Source organism: Urocampus carinirostris, chromosome 8 (assembly GCF_059441175.1).
Source record: "Urocampus carinirostris isolate Australia breed hairy pipefish chromosome 8, RoL_Ucar_1.0, whole genome shotgun sequence".
NCBI lineage: Eukaryota > Metazoa > Chordata > Actinopteri > Syngnathiformes > Syngnathidae > Urocampus > Urocampus carinirostris.
In genome coordinates this window covers 28,495,374-28,515,328 of record NC_142356.1, presented here as the reverse complement: position 1 = coordinate 28,515,328, position 19,955 = coordinate 28,495,374, and the positions used below count along the sequence as shown (strand labels likewise).

Below are 19,955 nucleotides of genomic sequence, written 5' to 3'. Positions count from 1 at the left end.
CCGACGTAACTCACCATTACGTACCCTGGGCCATCTTCAAATTCTTTGAATGTCTGCAAAAATGTTTTTTTTTACGTCAAGAACAATCCATAGAATCCAACAGTGAAAAATATTTACTCCTAAACACACAATAATGCAGACAAGATAAAAGAATCAGACTAAAACATTTCTGCTTCTTTGGACGTTGCTTCTTGTAATCCGTTTGCTTTGCCACATTATTTCCGTTTACAAATAAATAGACTCATTAAATGATTTCCTATATGGTAGTTAGTGCTCCCATTTCAATTAAGACATTTTCCATGATAAGGGTTTGTTCATGCTAGATTTAATCATGCACAAAGCATTAAGTTACATAAAACTTGCATCTTCCTCGACACATATATTCCACGTGTCTCACTCTCACATTTACTGCTTGGGCGCCCCTAGGGGCCTTAAGAAAAAAATGCATAAATTGGCCACATCGTTGCATAAGCCGCAGGGTTGAAAGCTTGGGGAAAAAGTCGCGGCTTATAGTCCGCATTTTACGGTAATTGTATGAGCCCTGTGCACAGGGATGTGTGGCTGCGTTTCTTTATCACCACATTGATTATGTCCAGTGGTTGGGCTTGTTTCAATTATGCAAAATACAGTAGCTTGTTATCATGACTAACTGGTGAAATGCAACACTTTTCAAAATTGGCCACATTATTGCATAAGCCGCAGGGTTGAAAGCTTGGGGGGAAAAGTCACAGCTTATACTCCGAATTTTACGGTAGTAGGGATGCAAATGATCAAGAAATCGGGGCACCCAAATCTTATTTTGCTTGGGGGCCCCATGAAGGCTGTCAATACATATGAATAAATACGTGTGTACAAATTGAGGACTTTGCCTGATTTGCGAGGGGAAGTATAAATATCATAATTACATATCATTGCATGGAGTACCATTAACATCCTTTTGCTCCTCTTTAAATCATTTGAATAATGTTGGCAAAAACATTGTTTCATTCATCCTCCAGGAGGGCATCCGAAATGTCTTCAGACATCACTAGGGTGTTTCGCAATCAAAGCTCATGGATTGTGGAAATGAGCAGATGACCATTTTCCCTGCGCTATAGAGGAATTTGGCTAGAGTAACAAAACATGTTTTATACCGGACAACTTTAGACCCCGCTAAAGCAAAATGCCGATCGCCAGTGGTGTCACACATGAAAGGTATGTTCTGGGCTTAGTATCCCAATCATTGAATTTGAATGTTTTCCATTTTGAGCTAAGTATTCATTTGTAAAAAATATTGCAAAAACATTCTAATAGATTTTTTTCTCTTGAAAGAGTACAAACCTATTCTTGTGAGTTAAAAGTATGCTCTTTATAACAAACACATGCACTAAACAGTGGTCACTAATGTGTTTATTGCAGTTCCAATATCAATCCTATTTAATAAGTGATTATGTTCCCGAACCCACAACAAATTGATAGAACGGGGCATGACGTTTTTGCCGAGTTACTGTCTTAACTACTTTGCACCAAATATCAAGTCTTGAAAATGTGTCCGAAAATTGCCTCCAAGTAAAAACGATTTAAACAAATACAGCATTGCAATGGTGATCAACTCATTCCTGTATTGTTTCCCCAAGAAAAACTTGAACATTTGTTTTTCCCCCCAGTACAGTTTTATCACAAGCATACAGAAAAACACGTCAAACAAAATAGTGTTTGCAAATGGATTTCATCTTTATTTCAACTCACTTGACAGACATCCTCCATCATAAACAAACTTCTAGCTACTACAGAGCTGTGGCGTCGCAGAAGAGTGACAGAAAACATCCGTAATCTCGCCACGCTGATATATTCACATGGAGGCTCAACAGTGTTGATATTAAGTCTGATTTTCATTTATTTTTTTGTGTGATAAAACTTAGCGTTTAACTTTTGGTACATTGGAAGAGGTTAGAGAACATAAAAAACAGATCACACTTGTTTTGTTTTTTCTTATAATATAGAACCTCCTTCATAAACCACTCCATTTAAAATCAAACAACAGCATCCTAACAAAATCAACAGTGATGTCACACGTCATATCAGTAAGTGTTTGTCCTCCTGATTGGTGCATCGGTGGACATTCGGTAAGGTGTGTGCGTGTGCATGTATGTTGCTATGTGGGGAGTGAATCCGTATGTGTTGGTAAGAATGCATCGTCTCCATTTTCTCTATTCACAAAATTTCTTCACATGATGCGGAGACCCTGGATAGATGCTTCTAGACTCTGAGGAAGAAAAACAGGATGGCAATGAAAACTCTGCATTGGTGTGTGGATATTTGAGTTTATACTGTGTCAGGTATTACCTATGGTAGGATTTAATCAGAATCATTAAAGCAAAATTGTTCAATATTCTTAATTCTTATTATTCTTAAGACTCCATTTGACAATTACATTTCTACTGCATTAAATTTACAATACATTTGAAATTAGTTTTCAAGACCTGTTTTTTCAATTTTATTTAGTAGTCCTTTTTTCCTGTGTGTAAAACAAAGCTCAATGGCCGCTTTCCGTTTACTATTAATGGAATTGTTATGGATAATCTAAGTGTCAGCTGAAAAAAAATGTGAAAAGCATCATAGAGAAGTTAGCCAATATTCGAACAATTATTTATTAGGTAATTCATGGATTGGTTTACAATTAAGTATTTCTGGACATGCATATTGAAAGAAAATGCCAGGGGTCAAATTCAGTTGCAATGAATTTCAGGTTAATTTTAAGATGCTACCAGTATTGTCAATATCAATAACTTGTTATTAACACATGAGTTTGCCTACCTTAAAGTCCCAAATAGTCATGGCGCCATCGATGCCTGTGGTGCAGAACTTGCGACAGTCCCTTTTGTCTCCCTCGTAGATAGACACTTGGCTGTGAAAACATGGACCATTTATTTTTTCACAACTTATTGATATATTCAAAAGCTGACTTTTTGAATGCCATTAATGAATACAATGTCAGGCGTTTTTCCCCAAATTGAGAGCCTTTGCCAGTTAAGTTTTGCCATTTTGACTTATTTTTGAAGGCATACAGATAATTTTGTTTTGTAGCTATATAGGGCATCGGACATATCAAAAGTAAGCTTGAACCTTCATCGTTCATTTGAAAAACGTATTTAAACTATTGCCATTGTTTCTAAAGCAACAGTTGAACCTTACTCGTTTCCAAAAAAACTGAAAAGCAGCTTTTTTTTTTTTAAAAAAGGATACATTTCAAGCAGAATTTTCACTTGTGCTTTTTTTTGCATTTATGATGCTGCCAATATCTAAATATTGCTTTCCAAAACACAGAGGTACTTTTCTTGCAAGAACACTGAACTTATGCATGAACGATGCATGAACTCTCCAGTGACTTGATCATACGATTTTGGGCATCATGGCCATCACGTTCCCCAGGGACACCGCATTCCTGCGGACGTGCACAAAATGCCAGGCCTCTCTGACCAGACGATGACAGTAAAGCTTGATTAAAGAGTTAACTGCCTATTAACATATTTCCATATCACGCAGGCTTACCACACTGCTTCACGCCATAAGGGACTGTCTACACACACTAATTAACCTGATACAGGAAGCAACACTAGGAAGTTGGGCTTTCTTGATCTGTAGAGAAAGATCTGATCAAAGCCAGTCCTGCTATCTAATGGTGATTTATCTTACTGATATCATTCCCAGAGGCACATAAGAGTTGTGCCAAACATTTTATATTAGTTTTTTTCTTAAATAAAAACAAGGAAAAACATATTTTTACATTTTGGCACTCAGAGACAATGCTTCTAAACCCGCATTTATGTGTTACATATTGAATGAGTTAACTTGTTTTCCAGAAGTTTTAAAATGTCACTTACGTGATGCTGTTCTGGTGCAGCGTGTCCAGTGTGGTGTTGCGGTCTTCAGTAGTGGCCCTCTTGTCCATATTGCGAAAGCGCTCCATGGCTGAGATGTTCCTCTGGATGCTCTGCTTGGGCAAGTCCAGCTTGGATACAAAAGTCAGAGCTCCGCCATCATCACAGCGGAACAGCATGGGGCAGCAGTCATGACCCTGACAATAAGTACATTTGGCATTTAAAATGTTAAATATATATTGAAAAAACTATCACAATTTAGAGTGTGGATACTCACAGCTGCTACTAGGCTGTTCTCAGACACAAAACAGACACTAAGGAGAGGCAAGAACTCAGTCTTCATCTGCAAAGGACTAAACCAAAAAGATATTTATTCAGCGGAATTTTAGAAAGTACATAGTGCATTTTTATTATTCTGCTTTATAAAAAAAGTTGACAGGTTGATGGCATTTATAATACTGGTTTCCAGGCGAGGCAGAATAAACTTTAGATACACATACCAGGAGGTCTTGGAGCTGTCCACCACAGTAACAGTGCTGTCATGGCTGACCCACGCAAGGCGGTTCCCCGAGGCCGAAAAAGATACGGAGTGGACCCAACCTCCTCCCCCTAGTAAATTTTGACACACTCAAATACAGTTTGTCGCAAGAGCAGACGCTACATCAGATATTTGATAGGGCGGACCTGCTCCTCCAAATTCTGCTAGAACAGCACCAAAAGGCATCTTGCTGCCCCAAGGGGTCGGACCTGGTTTCTCCTCCACCTCCTTAATGTAGGCCGAGAACACCCTAGGCACAACATATAAGTGGGAGTCATTTGAGAATTGACAATGGGTGCATATAGCAATAAATAATTAACTGTTTATTTTTACTTTCCTATGAACATTTTTCAATTGCCCTGATGAAAAAAATAAAGAAAACAAACATCGTCACAAACACTTAACATATTAGTCAATAGTGTCTTTTCAGAGATTGAGTTAAATACATTGTTTAATGACCCGGTAACTCTTTGAAGAAGAAGTGGACAATAACATACAGGGTGAAAAAATGAAATTATTTAAAATGAAGAAAAGTCACCTGCACTTGAAGTCACATGAGCCAGCGGCTAGCAGCACGTTGTTGGGGTGCCAATCCAGACTGAGGATAGTGGAGCGGATGGGTTTCTTGATGTGCTTGCTCACCCACCTAAAATTTAAAGCCACATTACTTATATTTTACAACCATTCACATTTAAATAGTTAAAATTCTCCCGAGGCCTTTATTTGCCAACAGTCCAGGACCATCAACTGAAAGGAGTCAAATGGGTGGATTAATTTGCTACGTTTTATTCCGAAACTCAACTATTCAGAATATAATGTATCTAGTTGCAGTGAATTGTAAACATATTTGCCCCCTCCCTGATTGCTGTGCTTTGTTTGGAATGTTTATCACCCACGAATGGTTTCATATCATCAAACCAATTTTAAAACTGCGCAGAGAAAACCCAAGGAAATACAAAATGCTATTAAGGTAAAAAATATGTATACATAAAAAAAAAATTAAAAAAAAATCAATGGCACAATATGAAAAGAACACAGAAATTAGGAAGTGCTATTACTTTTTCACAGCACTGTAAATCACATATTATCTACCGCATTTTCACGACCACAAGGCCATAAGTCTCAGATTCTCTTCAAATTGTGCATCGCCCCGTGCGTTGGCCCTGGGTTTCATGTAAAGTGGCGAAAATAGGCTAGCTCGTGTGTGCCCACCCCGGAGACTGGGAGGTCACAGGTTAGAGCCTTGGCCGAGTCAAGACTTGCAACACATTTTGGAGAAATCCGATGTTTTTGTGAGATTGTTCACGTTTCCATCTCCCGTGTCATTAATGCCTTCTCCCCTGTGAACGCCACACGTTTCCCACGAGCAGAAGAGGACACACGACATCACACGCAATGCATTATTTGCGATAGGACTCATAGATGCTAACCCCATAGCGTATACAACAATTTGAACATCATTGTCATTCACTTGTTTCTTTCATTTCATGAAACGGACAAAGACTGCGGTGGTGCAGAAACTTCCAGCGGATTACAATGAAAAGAATGGATTGTTGATGCTTGGGCTCGGAAAGTGACTATGAAAGTGAAAAAGTCAAGCTTTTAATGAAGATTTAGTGAAGCCTATTTAGTCAGATAAAGAGGGCGAGGATTTCGAGTGTTTTTTTATATGGATTACCGGTAAAAAAAAAAAAAAAAGTGAGCGACCAACTGTTTGCCACCAACTCTTTTTTAATCGTATCCACGTGTTTACTTAGTAATAAATACATTAAAAAAAAACAACAAATCTCAAGTTTTGCTTCCGTTGTATTTTTAAATATGCACACTTGTTGTCGTAACGCGGCTGTAGCTGAAGTAACCCGCGCCCAATCGGGCGGTGCGACCTGTGTCATGTTAAATACAAAATTGGAGCCAGCTACGGAAACTGCACCTTTTAACACTGCGCTCTATGTTAGTGAAAATACGATAATTGAATTTGGTTCTGAAAGTAAAACTACATCTACGACTGATTCCATGGCATCCAAGTCATAGTTGTTATAATATAATTACACTTACATCTCATAAATGTTTTCCTAAACAACGCATCCAGGGCAAATATTTTCACTGAAAACAAATTAAAATGAGTTTTTTAAACACATCAACCTAATATCACGACGACCAAAAGTCTACTATAGGCTTTTATATTTCTCACCAGTCATTTTCCGACTCAAAATAGCATACGGAGATGAGTCGTGCACCACTGCCCACAGCAAACTTGTTCTCCAATGGTGACCACTTGACAAAGGTAGCGGCCCTGTTGATTCTGAGGATAACAAGTGTGGGCTTCCAGACACCCTCCTTTTGAGACCACACGTACGCGTTGCGATCGGCGCCACAAGTTACTATACGGTCACTCTTTGGGGCCCAGTCAATGCCTGCAGAGAAGTCAACACAAAAGATTGTAACCTGAGAAAGGCGGGATAACTGGATTGTAAAGAATTCGCAGTAGAAACAGCTTTAATTTATGATGTGATAAAATCAGTTTCCCTATTATGTAGATAGAATAAACTGTGTTTACAATGCTTGTGTGCATGTACAAAGAACCAAAATTGAGAAACATAAGTAAAACATACCCCAAAAAATTAATACCAGAGGAATCATTAAACATGACAACAAAAACGTTCAGTACATACAAAATGAAAAAAATGAATAGCATTAGCTATGGAGTGCCATTTATATTATGCTGCAGTCACATTCAGAAGGAAAATCCAATTTTGAGCCGGTCATAAATGTGTTGTGGATTGTACTATAGGCTATGTTTGCTGAGTGTGAGAGAATTTCTTAGTAAACGCAGAAAATTTGCGCATATGGAAGAAGGACCCTGATGTTTTACAAGAAGTTGTGTGAAGTTATCCAATATTATTATATGGAATAAGTTTTTGTTATATTCAATTGGAAAATTCTGGTAACAGTAGACAAGAAAACACAATCTGCTTGAGAACTTCACACATCAACAGGCAGATTCAAAAAAGCCAACCCATAAGTCGAGAACCTATGGCTCGCGAGCTCTTTTCATGAGTACATCTGGCTTGGGGATAAAATACAACTCGCATAATTTTACTGTATTGCTACATACATGTAAATCTGATTTTGCACGTGCAAAGCCCGAACAACACTGGTTCTGGGTATGGTACACTATATACAGGGCACAGTTATATACTGGACTGTCTCAGAAAATTAGAATATTGTGATAAAGTTCTTTATTTTCTGTAATGCAATTAAAAAAACAAAAATGTCATACATTCTGGATTCATTACACATCAACTGAACTATTTCAAGCCTTTTATTATTTTAATATTGCTGAATTTGGCTTACAGCTTAAGAAAACTCAAAAATCCTATCTCAAAATATTAGAATATCATGAAAAAGTATACAAGTAGGCTATTCAACTAATCACCTGAATCATCTAATTAACTCGAAACACCTTGCGAGGGTTTCCTGAGCCTTAAAAACACTCAGCTTGGTTCAGTAAACTAAATCACAAGTATGGGGAAGACTGCTGATCTGACTGCTGTCCAGAGGACCATCATTGATACCCTCCTGATGGAGGGTAAGACACAAAAAGAAATTTCTCAAAGAGCAGGCTGTTCACAGAGTGCAGTTTCAAAGCATATCCACAAAAAGTCTGTTGGAAGGGAAAAATGTGGCCGGAAACGCTGCACAACCAAGAGAGATGACCGCAGCCTTAACAAAATTGTGAAGAAGAGCCGCTTTCAGAATTTGGGGGAGCTTCAAAGAAGCTGGAGTCCAGGTATCAAAAGCCACAGTTCACAGACGTGTCCGGGAAATGGGCTACAATAGCCGTATTCCCATGGTCAAGCCACTTCTGAACTCAAGACAACGGAAGAAGCGTCTGACTTGGGCTATGGAGAAGAAGCACTGGACAGTTGCAGAGTGGTCCAAAGTCCTCTTTTCAGACGAAAGCAAGTTTTGCATTTCATTTGGAAGTCAAGGCACCAGAGTCTGGAGAAAGGCTGGAGAGGAGCAAAATCCAAGTTGCTTGAAATCCAGTGTGAAGTTCCCACAGTCAGCAATGGTTTGGGGAGCCATGTCAGCTGCTGGTGTTGGTCCACTGTGTTTCATCAAGTCCAGAGTAAATGCAACTGTGTACCAAGAGATTTTAGAGCACTACATGCTTCCATCTGCTGAAAAGCTCTATGGAGATGAGGATTTCATTTTCCAGCATGATCTGGCTCCTGCCCACAGTGCCAAAACCACCAGTAACTGGTGCACTGACCATGGCATCACTGTCCTTGATTGGCCTGCTAATTCCCCTGACCTGAACCCCATCGAGAATTTGTGGGGTATAGTTAAGAAGAAGATGAAAGACACCAGACCTACTAATGCAAATGAGCTGAAGGCCGCTATCGAAGCATCATGGGCATCAATAACACCTCAGCAATGCCACAGGCTGATTGCCTCCATGCCACGCCGGATTGATGCAGTAATCCGTGCAAAAGGATTCCCAACCAAGTACTGAGTGCATCAATGGACATTTTCAAATGTTTGATTTAGTTTTGCTGTTATAAAATTATTTTTTTACTTGGTCTGAGGAAGTATTCTAATATTTTGAGATAGGATTTTTGAGTTTTTTTCAGCTGTAAGCCAAAATCAGCAATATTCAAATAATAAAAGGCTTGAAATAGTTCAGTTGATGTGTAATGAATCCAGAATGTATGACATTTTTGTTTTTTTTAATTGCATTACAGAAAATAAAGAACTTTATCACAATATTCTAATTTTCTGAGACAGTCCTGTATATAGTTTACAGTCAATGTGTTTTAATCTCAATGAAAAGCCTGCAGAAGATTTTAACATGGGTACCTTAGGTGGAAAACGGGTGAGACAATAGCTTGAAGCCTTACATGGTACCTTGTAAAATTTAATCAATCTGAAAAACTAAACATTGTACTTAACACCTTTTTCTAAAGGTAGGTCTAGGCTTTTCCAAAAGTGGCCATTTGGAGACGACCAGATTACAGCAGTAAGTTTTGCAACCGTGTAATTTACTTTGGCCAATTATTAGACATTGTGGAAGAACTTATTTGACTTCCCTTTCCAGAAGTCAATCCAGAATGCTGTACACTTGCATGTGATCATCGCGCGTCAAAATGGATCACGGGTTGCATTTACGCAAGTTTTATCGGCTCTGATTTTAATACAGCTCGTAAAATTACATTGGAAATTTCATTGGCTAACCAATGTGTCAATCCACATTTGAATCAGTCACTATTGGCTTAAGATTTTGATTCCCAAGTAGGTCGGGGATTTTTTTTTGTCCTTTATAGGTTGTCTAAGGCTAATGACCATAAAATAAAGCTTGCATTTGGGCAAGAGTTGTGTCGTTCAAAAAGTCAGAAGCTAATGGCTATATATGAAATCATCTGACGAGTCTGTTTATTTTTAAAGGGGAGCTAGTGAGCAAAACAGATTACAGCAAGGATCGTCCAACGACGCAGGAATGCATTTAGGCGGGTTTTTTTCCCTCATCTGTCGGCATTAGTGTGTGGATTGGAGTAAAAATATTACACAGTTCGATTCACTGGACCACACCATATTTGCAGGGAATCACGAGTAGAATTTCACAGCACTTTTGGGTGAGTTATGCTTTATAGTTTTGGGGTATCTTATCTCAGACTAATCGTGATGTTTATTTGTTTATTTGTCTGACAGCTCGCCAGTGGAACATTAAAGTGTTAAATAACTGCAGAAGGGGGACAAATTTTAAGTGGTGTATCTATATTGATATGGGACACAAGCTCTGGCATCGTTATATTTTATACATTTTATCAAATCATCAAACATCACAGAGTAAAGTAAAATGTGCTCAAGAAATTGCTTATGTCTGATGAGTGGGTTTGGCAATTTTGTTGAATTCTGGTGTGGCTCTCAAAAAAGAAAAACCCCAAGAAAAAAGGACCACTTATTTGAATAACATTTCATGAACCATTTTATGTTGGCAGAAAATGTCAGGGAAGATACTTTTTATTTTATGATTAATATTGAATTCTATTTAAATAAATGTTATTGGTATTCATTCCGAAACGTATTTATGTTGGTTCCATTGGCATTTATTAATATGAATTGATATTTAATGTTTAGTTTTTTATACAAATGTAAGTTAGGCTCTTATTTAGTTTTGGGGAAATTTTGGTCCACCATTTAGGTTTAAAGATAATACATTGAAACATTATTTGAGTTATATATTACATATAAAGTGAATGATCTCTCATTTACACAAATAATTCGAATTAATGTCAAGCAATGCAAACAATGGCAAAAATTACTATGCAATTGAATTTGATGATGGGAGGAACAAATAGGTTGGTTTCCTACCGAATAGCAACCCTTCTAGGATAAAACACCACCAAAACTGTGTGAATAAATGAACGGACAGATAGTAGGGTTGAGTTGTTTTGTTTACTAAACAAACCAGGTACCTGTAATGTGTCCATTGTGCTCCTTTAGCTCATGAGTCTTTACCCACTGGCTGCCACTCTTCTTATAAATATGAACTTCATGGTTGTTGGGGCTGATAGCAATCTCTGCATGGGAGCAGGGACACAAGATGAAAAAAGATAAGCAACCAGCCAAACCAGTTTCCTCTGCAGGAATTTCAGGTCTCAAGTTAAGCATTCATTGACTGTGAGAATATGAAAGGCGAAACTGACGCGTCCTGTCACGGTTCCAGGCGTGGCAGGTGATGGGCTCGATCAAAAACTGGTGAAGGGACATCTTGTCTGGGTGTGGTCCTTCTATTCGAGGCTCTCCACTGTCAGATGAACACAAACAGTGCCATCATTTGTATTGCAGTCCCCACCTTTTTTCACCTTGATGCTAAAGACAAGGTTAGGACTTTGCCTCTCAACTGATAAATACAACGCCTAGCACAAATTAAGGGGAAAAACGTCTTTACATGACATGAGAAAAGTTACTGTACCGAGAAAGCCATAGCCGGTAACCATTGCTAGCCCAACCGTACCGTTCAAAAGATGAAACACCACTGCAACGAACAGTTAAAAAAAAACTCTTAAATCATATTGGCGACAAAATATGAATAACACTAGTCTATTTGTTCGGGAGGCATTCGTCATTAATTTAGAATGGGTAGTAACCACGCGCTCTGGAATCTGTTTAGGGTCGCTAGCTAAGTAGGCCTCAATCGACTGAAGTCGACCATAGTTTCCTATTGAGCTAACCCGGCGTGCTAACTCACCTCGTACACTCCTCGGTGCTCAGTACCCAGATTCGCCGGGAAGCCAAGCAATGCTAGCGGTGAGGCGGCGGGGGGAGGGAATGATTCGACGACCACCAGGGGAGTCGGACGGGAATTCGCGGACTCTGGTCAGTCGACACGAATTCGTCCGGGAATGTGCGAGCGGAACGTCAAGACGGCCGAAGATGACGACGTGCGTCCGGGAACATCCGGTGGCTTTCTGACTGATTGGATGACAGACTGACAGCTAGCTTAGCCACATCGTGCGAGTAGCTAGCACGAATGAGCGAGCGACTGCGCAAACAGTAGAGCTGGGAAACAGCGCCACGGTTGCCTACGGTAGGGATCGTACAAAAAATGAATCACACCGGAAGTGGATGCTCGGCTTGTGTTACTTGATTAGGATTGTGTAGAAGCCGCAGGAGTTCAAAATTAAGACAGCCGCCTGCGGAATTGAATATAATGAAATTACATTTATGGGATACGCCAAAATGGTAGTAATTATATTAGTGGTTTTCAAATCAAAGTGCAATATACCTGTCAACCTCAGCCAATTGCTCCCCTTATTCATTTTTGCAATTTCCTTATTGCTGAGGCAAACATCCAGGACCAAAACAGCAACCAGGAGTCTCCAGGTGAAATAAAAGTGGTATACTTGTATTGGAATGGTAAATGGTCTGCATTTATATAGAGCTTTTCAAGTCAATGAAAACCTCCCAAAGCATTTTACAATGTGCTTCACACTTACCCATTCATGCGCGCGCACACACACACACACACATACCAATAGGGAGTCATCCATGCAAGGCGCCTCCCTGCTTATTGGGGGCATTAGGGATTCAGTGTCTTGCCCAAGGACACTTCGACATATAACATGGAGGAGCCGGGAATTGAACCTGCGACCTCTTAAGAAAGTGAGGGAGAAAGACCTAAATAGAGGAAGAAAGCAAGAGAGGGAAGAGAGAAGGAGTAAGTGAAAGAAAACAAGGGAGAGAGAGTTAGAAAGAGATAGACAGAGCAATGAATTGGGGAAAGATAAATAATAAAAGAGAGGATGAAAAAGAAAGAAAAGAGAGTGTGAGACAGAGAGTTTTAGAGAGAGGAAGAAAGTGAGAGCAAAAATAGATAGACGGAAATAAAGAAAGAGAGGGACAGATCGAGCAAAATGAAGAAAGGGAAAGATATTAAAAGTGTCAGAACCAGAACAGATACAGGACCCAATCGCGTGAATGAAAGATCTAACCAATTTGCTTGAGTTCACTGTATTTTAACCATTCAGAGAAGCCTTTTTGAACTCTTAAAACTGAAAATGTGTCCCTTGACCTACCTGTGTGTGCAGCCGCTTGCGAAAGCAGCTTTTCAGCACAAAAGTTGATGAAAACATCACTTGCGCACCACCATGAACAACGAGAGACTTGGTGACCTTGGTGTGCTAAGAGTGGAGCCGAACAGAGCCAAAGCCTTGAATATGGATACGTTTGTCAGGTTGTTTAGTGGCCCACATGGCTTGTCTTTAAACATATTTTTGGTTTTGGGGTGTACCTGTAACAGAGAGATGGCAGACAATCATGTCCGATTCCTCTAGGTGGGGCTAATGTTATGTAAATAAATTCAAATATATTCACCTATGAGTATTTCAAAATTGCATATTCATATGATAGTGTGTGTATTTTTGCTTATCATTCAAATGAATATTGGTTTGTTTAAATCAGTGGTTGCTAACATGGTTCCCACGGGCACCAGGGTGCCCCCTGAGGACAGCTGAGGTGCCCGCGGACCTGTTCTGAAAATAAAATCACCAGTGCTGGATCATTTTGATTTTCTCATCAATATATGTTTTTCTAGTGTTTGAGTCTATTCAACTCTACTTTCAAAAATAACCTGGTATTATCATAGTAACAACATAGTAATTACAGTGGGACCTCGCTACTTCGCGGTTCCACGTTCGCGGGCTCACAGCTTCGCGGGTCTAAAAAATAATAATAATTAAATTAAAATAATTAATAATTTTTAATTTTTATTTTTGTAAAGCATTTTTGAAGGGGCGTCGCTACTTCGAAGTTCCACGTTTGCAGGTTCGGAGATTTGCAGGTATAAAAAAATATAATAATAAAATAAAATAATTTTAGTATATATATACATATTTATATAAATATATAGGGGCAGCACGGCGGCACAGTGGTTAGCGCGTGTGCGGCACAGTTCTAAGGTTTTGGGAACCTCCTGTGTGGGTTCGAATCCAGCTACCGGACTTACTGTGCGGAGTTTGTATGTTCTCCCCGTGCTAGCATGGGTTTCCTCCGGGCACTCCGGTTTCCTCCCACATTCCAAAGACATGCATTTCAGGTGGATTGGCCGGTCCAAATTGTCCCTAGGTGTGAATGAGCGAGCGAGTTGTTTGTCCCTGTGTGCCCTGCGATTGGCTGGCAACCAGTTCAGGGTGTCCCCTGCCCACTGCCCAATGATTGCTGGGATGGGCTCCAGCACCCCCGCGACCCTACTGAGGATAAGCGGTGCAGCTAATGAGATGAGATATAAATATATATATATATATATATATATATATATATATTTATTTTTTATTAATTTTTTTTAAGCATTTTTGAAGGGGCGTCGCTACTTCGTGGATTTTCACTTTTCGTGGGTGGTTTTGGTCCCCATTAACCGCGATAACCGAGGGATTACTGTACATCATAAATTGTTATTTTAGAAAGACATATCAAACTGGGTGCCCGTTGTGCTAATTAGTATCCAAAAGTAGCTTTCAGCTTAAAAAAGGTTAGAGACCCCTGGTTTAAATGAATTTGACCACTACGTGGCGCTTTTTAAAACCCAATGTCCCAATAAGATATCGTGAAAAGTAATGATGATTGAAAAAGATAATAGTAAAAGGTGCTGTAAAGAATTTGAGACTTTTTTAATAGCTGCCGCCACCTACTGGCTTGAGTCATCAGTGCGACATCTATCAAAATCCTTAAGTTGCGCATGCATTTCTTGGACGCGCTCAATTAAACCCTTCTTTTTTTATCTTTTTGGGGGTTTGCGTTGGCGTTTTTACTTTATATGAAACAAGCCTTTTCTTACTTTGACCATTTTCACGCTACACTCACAAAAAAATGCGGGCACGAACATGAATCACTCTCCACCCCCCTCACCCCTATTCCCCCTTTCTTATGTGTTCAGTCCCGAACAGCTTTGCAAAAAGTAAGCTGAAAGCGGATAGGCACAGTGGGAAATAAAGCACAAAAGAGCTCTTTGACCTCAGTTTGGCATTGGTAAAACATACTTAAGGAGAAAATATTCTACTTTTAACCTTTTTTCAGACGCCTCTAATGATGCAACACCACCTTTAAGTGAGAATAAAATATTTCAATTTTCCTTATTTGAATTAGTTTCAAATTCATAATAATAATAAAAACACTAATTCTTACTGTACTATATTTATAAGCTTGATTCCCTACCAAATATAAAAAATAAAAATCCTTAAATTAAGGATTATATTCTACACAAAAAGTAAGAAAATAATACTTTACACAAATATAATATATAATATATATATATATATATATATATATATATATATATATATAATAATATTTTACCAGAAGACTAAGTTGAAAATATAACAAAACAAAACAAAAAAACAATAGAAAAGCAAAATGAAAATTCAGAAAAGATCCATTTTTTTACGACAATATGTATATTTTGCCAGTGTGCAAAGACCCTCTCCTTAAACTGAAGAATACTTGCTCTCTTCAACTAATCAGAGCGGACAAACAATTAACCTCAGCTGTCACCTGATAAATTTGACAATGGAACCAGTTACCACTTCATCTATAGCCAGCCAGCATGGATTTGTTTCCTCAGCAAAATGATCTTATCCCCACACCGCCGCTTTACTACTCACCAGGTAATATATATTACTTTCTACCCAGTCTATTTGCTGCTTACGCTTGCAAACATTTGGAAAAATGTGACATTACGGTCAGATTATTACCTCTGATTTGTGTGTGGATTCATGCAGATGAGAAAGCAGGGCAACGGGTGAGGATCTATCACGTCTACTCGCCACTTGGACAACCTCCTGTTTCTTCTTTATTTGATGCTTCGCATGGTGGAATGCACTCCTCAGACTCTCACACTCAAAGTACTTAACTATCTACTCAAGTATTAAGAAAACCAGGCTGATAAGTATGAAGTTGTGATTCTTTTACTAAGAGTGTTTTTACTCAGATAGACCAACACATTTTGTTCCATGTTGTGAAACGCAAAATCAATATTTAGATGGGGAAATCCTAAAACAATATAAAGGATGAACTGTGCTGTTTTAAAATAAATTTATAGGTAAAGACACCTTTTAAGTACCGGTACGTATATGTGGTTATTCACTGCTAAAAACTAAAATTCAGTGTGTACTGATAAAAGATTATACTTCCTCAAATGTGTTTGTGGTAAGGGAAGGACCTTGGGGGTATGTGAGATTTTAAAATTCATTTTGAAAGAGTTATCCATGTTAAAATAGTTTCAATGAATAATTAAATGTCATTTTTCAGAAAGTTTATATGAAGAACTTGGGTCATAAAATGAAAGCCCCGATCTGAATGATAATTTGGGTGATTTCGAAACTTCAAAATTGTTTAGTTTGTTTAGAGTGGGGGTTAGAGACCTGCGGCTTTAGAATCACATGCGGCTCTTTAGCGCTGCGTTAGTGTATTTCGTTTAGTCAAATATGGCTCTTTAAACATTTTTGGTTTCTGACTAGAAAGTAAATGCAGTTTTCCAAAACGTCTAAATGATGGTGACAAGTATTGTTTAGTAAAAATGATATCTTTAATAAATATACTTGTGCAATAAAGCAAAAATGCATTTTTAGAATTATAAATGGACAGTGAATTAGTTTGGAAAAAACTTTATAGTACAGAATTTTTATTTGTGAAACAAATACTTGATCCTGTGAATCCGTTCTTTTGATTTCAATGTGTAATAGAGTATTTAACAAATAAAGGTTTCTCCACTTTGACTGTCCGGAGGTCCCCCATGCGAAAAAATGATGGATGAATACACCTGATCCCGTGTGCCTTTTTATGTACCCTTTGTTAAAAAAGGGTTGTTTTTTTCCCCCCCATTTTTTTAGTGCACACATCCCCCGTGGCGACCCCTATACCAAAGTTTGTGAACCTCGAGAGCGACTTGTACCGCTCCCCCGCTCTGACGTCATGTCTCTCGTGCCGGGCCCAGGTGACCACCAGGGTGCGCTACCGAGCGGGAACGTATGCTTGGTCAATGTGTGTGCTTTTTGTGCTGTGTGGGTAAGAAACTCGTTTTTTTTCCTGCCGCCGATGCGCAAGTGGGGACTGGAGTAACAATGACGTCCATGTTTCAGGTTGGTGTTGGGCTGCTGTTTGATTCCGTTCCTGGTGAATCATTTTAAAGATGTCCATCACTACTGTCCTCGTTGTCATCACCTCCTCCATGTGCATCGCAGGAGCTGCTATCAGTAAAAAAAAAAAATATTATTTTCAGTTTGTAATGTTGTGTACATTTGAACTTTTATCAAGTCCTTCTGTTCTGTGTTTTTTTTAATCAATTTTTAAACAAGTTAATAAAATATTTTTATGTGGAAAATTTGACATTTTCCTGTAAGCTTCTTACCTGGTTGAGACCCTGTCCTTGTTTTGGAACTCTCCCAAAGAACCCCAAACCAGTTTGGAACTAAAGCAACATTGGACTGATACAGTGGAACCTCGCTACTTTGCGTTTCGACGTTCGCGGATTCAGAGCTTCGCGGGCCTAAAAAATATTAATAAAAAATATTAATAAAAAAATTAATAATATATATGTATATAATATATATATATATATATATATATATATATATATATATATATATATAATTTTCCTTTTTTTAATTTTTTTTTTTTTTTTTTTGAAGGAGCGTTGCTACTTCGCGGATTTTAACTTATCGCGGGTGGTTTTGGTCCCCGTTAACCGAGGTCCCACTGTATAGAATCCGGCGTTACCAGGGGTAGTCAGTGCCTACCCACCCATAGAAATCTCTCATCTCATTAGCTGCACCGCTTATCCTCAGTAGGGTCGCGTATCCCAGCAATCATCGGGCAGTGGGCAGGGAATACCCTAAACTGGTTGCCAGACAATCACAAGGACAGACAACTCGCTCGCTCATTCACACCTAGGGACAATTTGGACCGGCCAATCCACCTGAAATGCATGTCTTTGGAATGTGGGAGGAAACCCACGCAAGCACGGGGAGAACATTCAAACCCCACACAGGAAGTCCGGAAGCTGGATTTGAACCCACACAGGAGGTTCCCAAGACCTTAGAACTGTGCTACCACTGCGCCACCGTGCTGCCCCATAAAAATGTGGATATAGAAAAAATGAAACGAAAGGAAAGAGAATGTTTTTTAAAAGACAGAATTTTGGGGTTCCCTTGATCAGTATATTACCAACAATGTAAAAGTATGCAGTATAGAGTATTTGTGTATAGATGTGAAAAGTGCTGTGCACAAATGATCACCATCAAACATTAAGAACTTGTTAGGAATAATGGGCCATTTTTGTTGAAAGATGTGGAAAAACTTCCACCCCAAAATACTTGTCTGTGTTTGCAGCAAAAGGAGGTTGTACAAAGTATTAACTCAAGGGGGCATTCATTTCTCCAACTACTTTTTAATATTTTTTTTGTTAGCACAATATGATATATTGAATGAATTTGGTTTCTTTTCACAATTGTGTCTCACATGTTGATCCTGAGATATATTTTTTTTATAGATTTGGAGCTTGAAATATTGCAATACGTCAGAAAGCTTTTGGAGGTATAATACTTTTGAAAGGGAGGCATGAGTATGATGATTAGCTTCTTAGGCGTGGATGGACATACAAACACCAAACAGGGAGGTTGAAAGCTGGAATTGAACCAAACCTATCCAAACTCTTAAATTGATATGCTGAACAGTCATTCACTGCCTTCATCAAATAAAATAACGTGGAAATGATACTTAACCAACGAAAGCAATATTTAAAGAAGTCAATTTTGGATTCAGCTGCCCTAATTTACCCAGAATTCATTAAAAGTTCTGCCACATTCTTTGGCTAGCAATATTATCTTCAATATTAATTATTTGTATTACCCCTTGGAATAATTAAGATGATTAAAGTATACACAAGACAAAAATATCTCATTATTATATAAACCTATTGTGTCTGCACCAACTTAACATTGACTAAAATCTCCCAACAGTTAACATTTAGTCATTGCCTGTTTTTTAATGACAGATGGACTAATGTGAATTTTTTCAATATCTATAAAAATATATATTTGCAGTAGATTTAAGGGGATGGTGTCATAATAGTCTGTAGTTTGCAATAATCTGTGGTCTGTGCAGACCTTTGAGACTCTTTGTGATTAAGGGCTATACAAATAAACACGACTTGACACAAAATTATATTTTTAGAATATAATTACAAAATTATCATTTATAATTTAGCTCTCAATGAATTTTTAGCTCATTTAAACGTTGAACCTTTTCCTACTAAGCAACTTTAAAGTCAAGAAACTGAAATCCCAGCGTGAAAAAAACATCAAATTATAATGCGTATAGAATTTGAGTACAACAACAAATAAACTAAAATATACGAGAATAAGCTAATTTATTTTAAGATAATCCTAAAACACATTGCTGAAAAACACTGGAAACATAAAAATATTTAAAAATCTAAACGGAAATAGAATACAAAACAGAATTCATGGGGCAAAAATGCACATTGACCAATTTCAGGAGGAAAAAAAACACCTCAATTGGAGTCCACTGTTTACTGTTCTAAATAATGAAACCTGATAAAAGCTGCTGCTGGATTTTCTGTTAATGTTTAACATGCATTAGCATTAGTGCTGGGGGAAAAGGTTTTGGGGGTTATAGGTTTTAGTGGTTGCCTTTACTTTTAAAAATTACAAACTGGTAACATTTAAACAGCATTGTAATAAGTTATTTTGGAAATGTACATCATAATGGTAGCCTTTCGTGCCAATTGGTAATAAGAAGTAGCTTTCCGCTTCAAAACTGTGGGTGAGCCCTGCCCAAGGTATAGCTTTTTACCATTTTAAATATCAATTTGACATCAGTTTGCTTTAACTCCTACTTTGAATAAACTCATTATTTAAAAACTTACAATACTGAGTAAAGTCACTGAACATATAGTCATAGTTGCAGTATATAATTGTTTCTCCATTTGGCTAATATTATCTAAATGTACATAAGTAAGGTTTTTACTTCCGGTTGTG

General features: G+C 38.2%; 2 protein-coding genes across 2 annotated transcripts; one reads left to right on the top strand and one right to left on the bottom strand.

The window, feature by feature from the left end:
• Positions 1-1,689: 1,689 nt before the first annotated feature.
• On the bottom strand, positions 1,690-11,985 carry LOC148361521 (actin-related protein 2/3 complex subunit 1A). Its single transcript, XM_088342223.1, has 11 exons — positions 11,654-11,985; positions 11,109-11,209; positions 10,878-10,982; positions 6,590-6,812; positions 4,937-5,044; positions 4,545-4,648; positions 4,361-4,469; positions 4,138-4,213; positions 3,864-4,057; positions 2,797-2,887; positions 1,690-2,245 (listed from the first exon to the last, which is right to left on the bottom strand). Exons 2-11 carry the CDS (start codon positions 11,170-11,172, stop codon positions 2,207-2,209), a joined length of 1,113 nt encoding a protein of 370 aa, XP_088198349.1. The 5' UTR covers positions 11,173-11,209; positions 11,654-11,985; the 3' UTR covers positions 1,690-2,206.
• A 3,422-nt stretch (positions 11,986-15,407) lies between these two features.
• Positions 15,408-17,278, top strand: LOC148361520 (lipopolysaccharide-induced tumor necrosis factor-alpha factor homolog). Its single transcript, XM_088342222.1, has 4 exons — positions 15,408-15,563; positions 15,678-15,800; positions 16,788-16,962; positions 17,037-17,278. The coding sequence occupies exons 1-4, from the start codon at positions 15,503-15,505 to the stop codon at positions 17,152-17,154; spliced, it is 477 nt and encodes a 158-aa protein (XP_088198348.1). The 5' UTR covers positions 15,408-15,502; the 3' UTR covers positions 17,155-17,278.
• Positions 17,279-19,955: the final 2,677 nt, after the last annotated feature.

Bases quoted from the DNA above. Each gene is read 5' to 3' on its own strand.
- LOC148361521 (XM_088342223.1), bottom strand. From the start codon at position 11,172: ATGTCCCTTCACCAGTTTTTGATCGAGCCCATCACCTGCCACGCCTGG. The intron at 4,470-4,544 runs GTCCGCCCTATC...AAAATTTACTAG, and splicing joins AGCAGAATTTGGAGGAGCAG to GGGGAGGAGGTTGGGTCCAC. The intron at 4,058-4,137 runs GTGAGTATCCAC...ACTTATTGTCAG, and splicing joins AGAACAGCCTAGTAGCAGCT to GGTCATGACTGCTGCCCCAT.
- LOC148361520 (XM_088342222.1), top strand. From the start codon at position 15,503: ATGGATTTGTTTCCTCAGCAAAATGATCTTATCCCCACACCGCCGCTT. The intron at 15,801-16,787 runs GTACTTAACTAT...CCATTTTTTTAG, and splicing joins CTCAGACTCTCACACTCAAA to TGCACACATCCCCCGTGGCG. The intron at 16,963-17,036 runs GTAAGAAACTCG...TCCATGTTTCAG, and splicing joins GTGCTTTTTGTGCTGTGTGG to GTTGGTGTTGGGCTGCTGTT.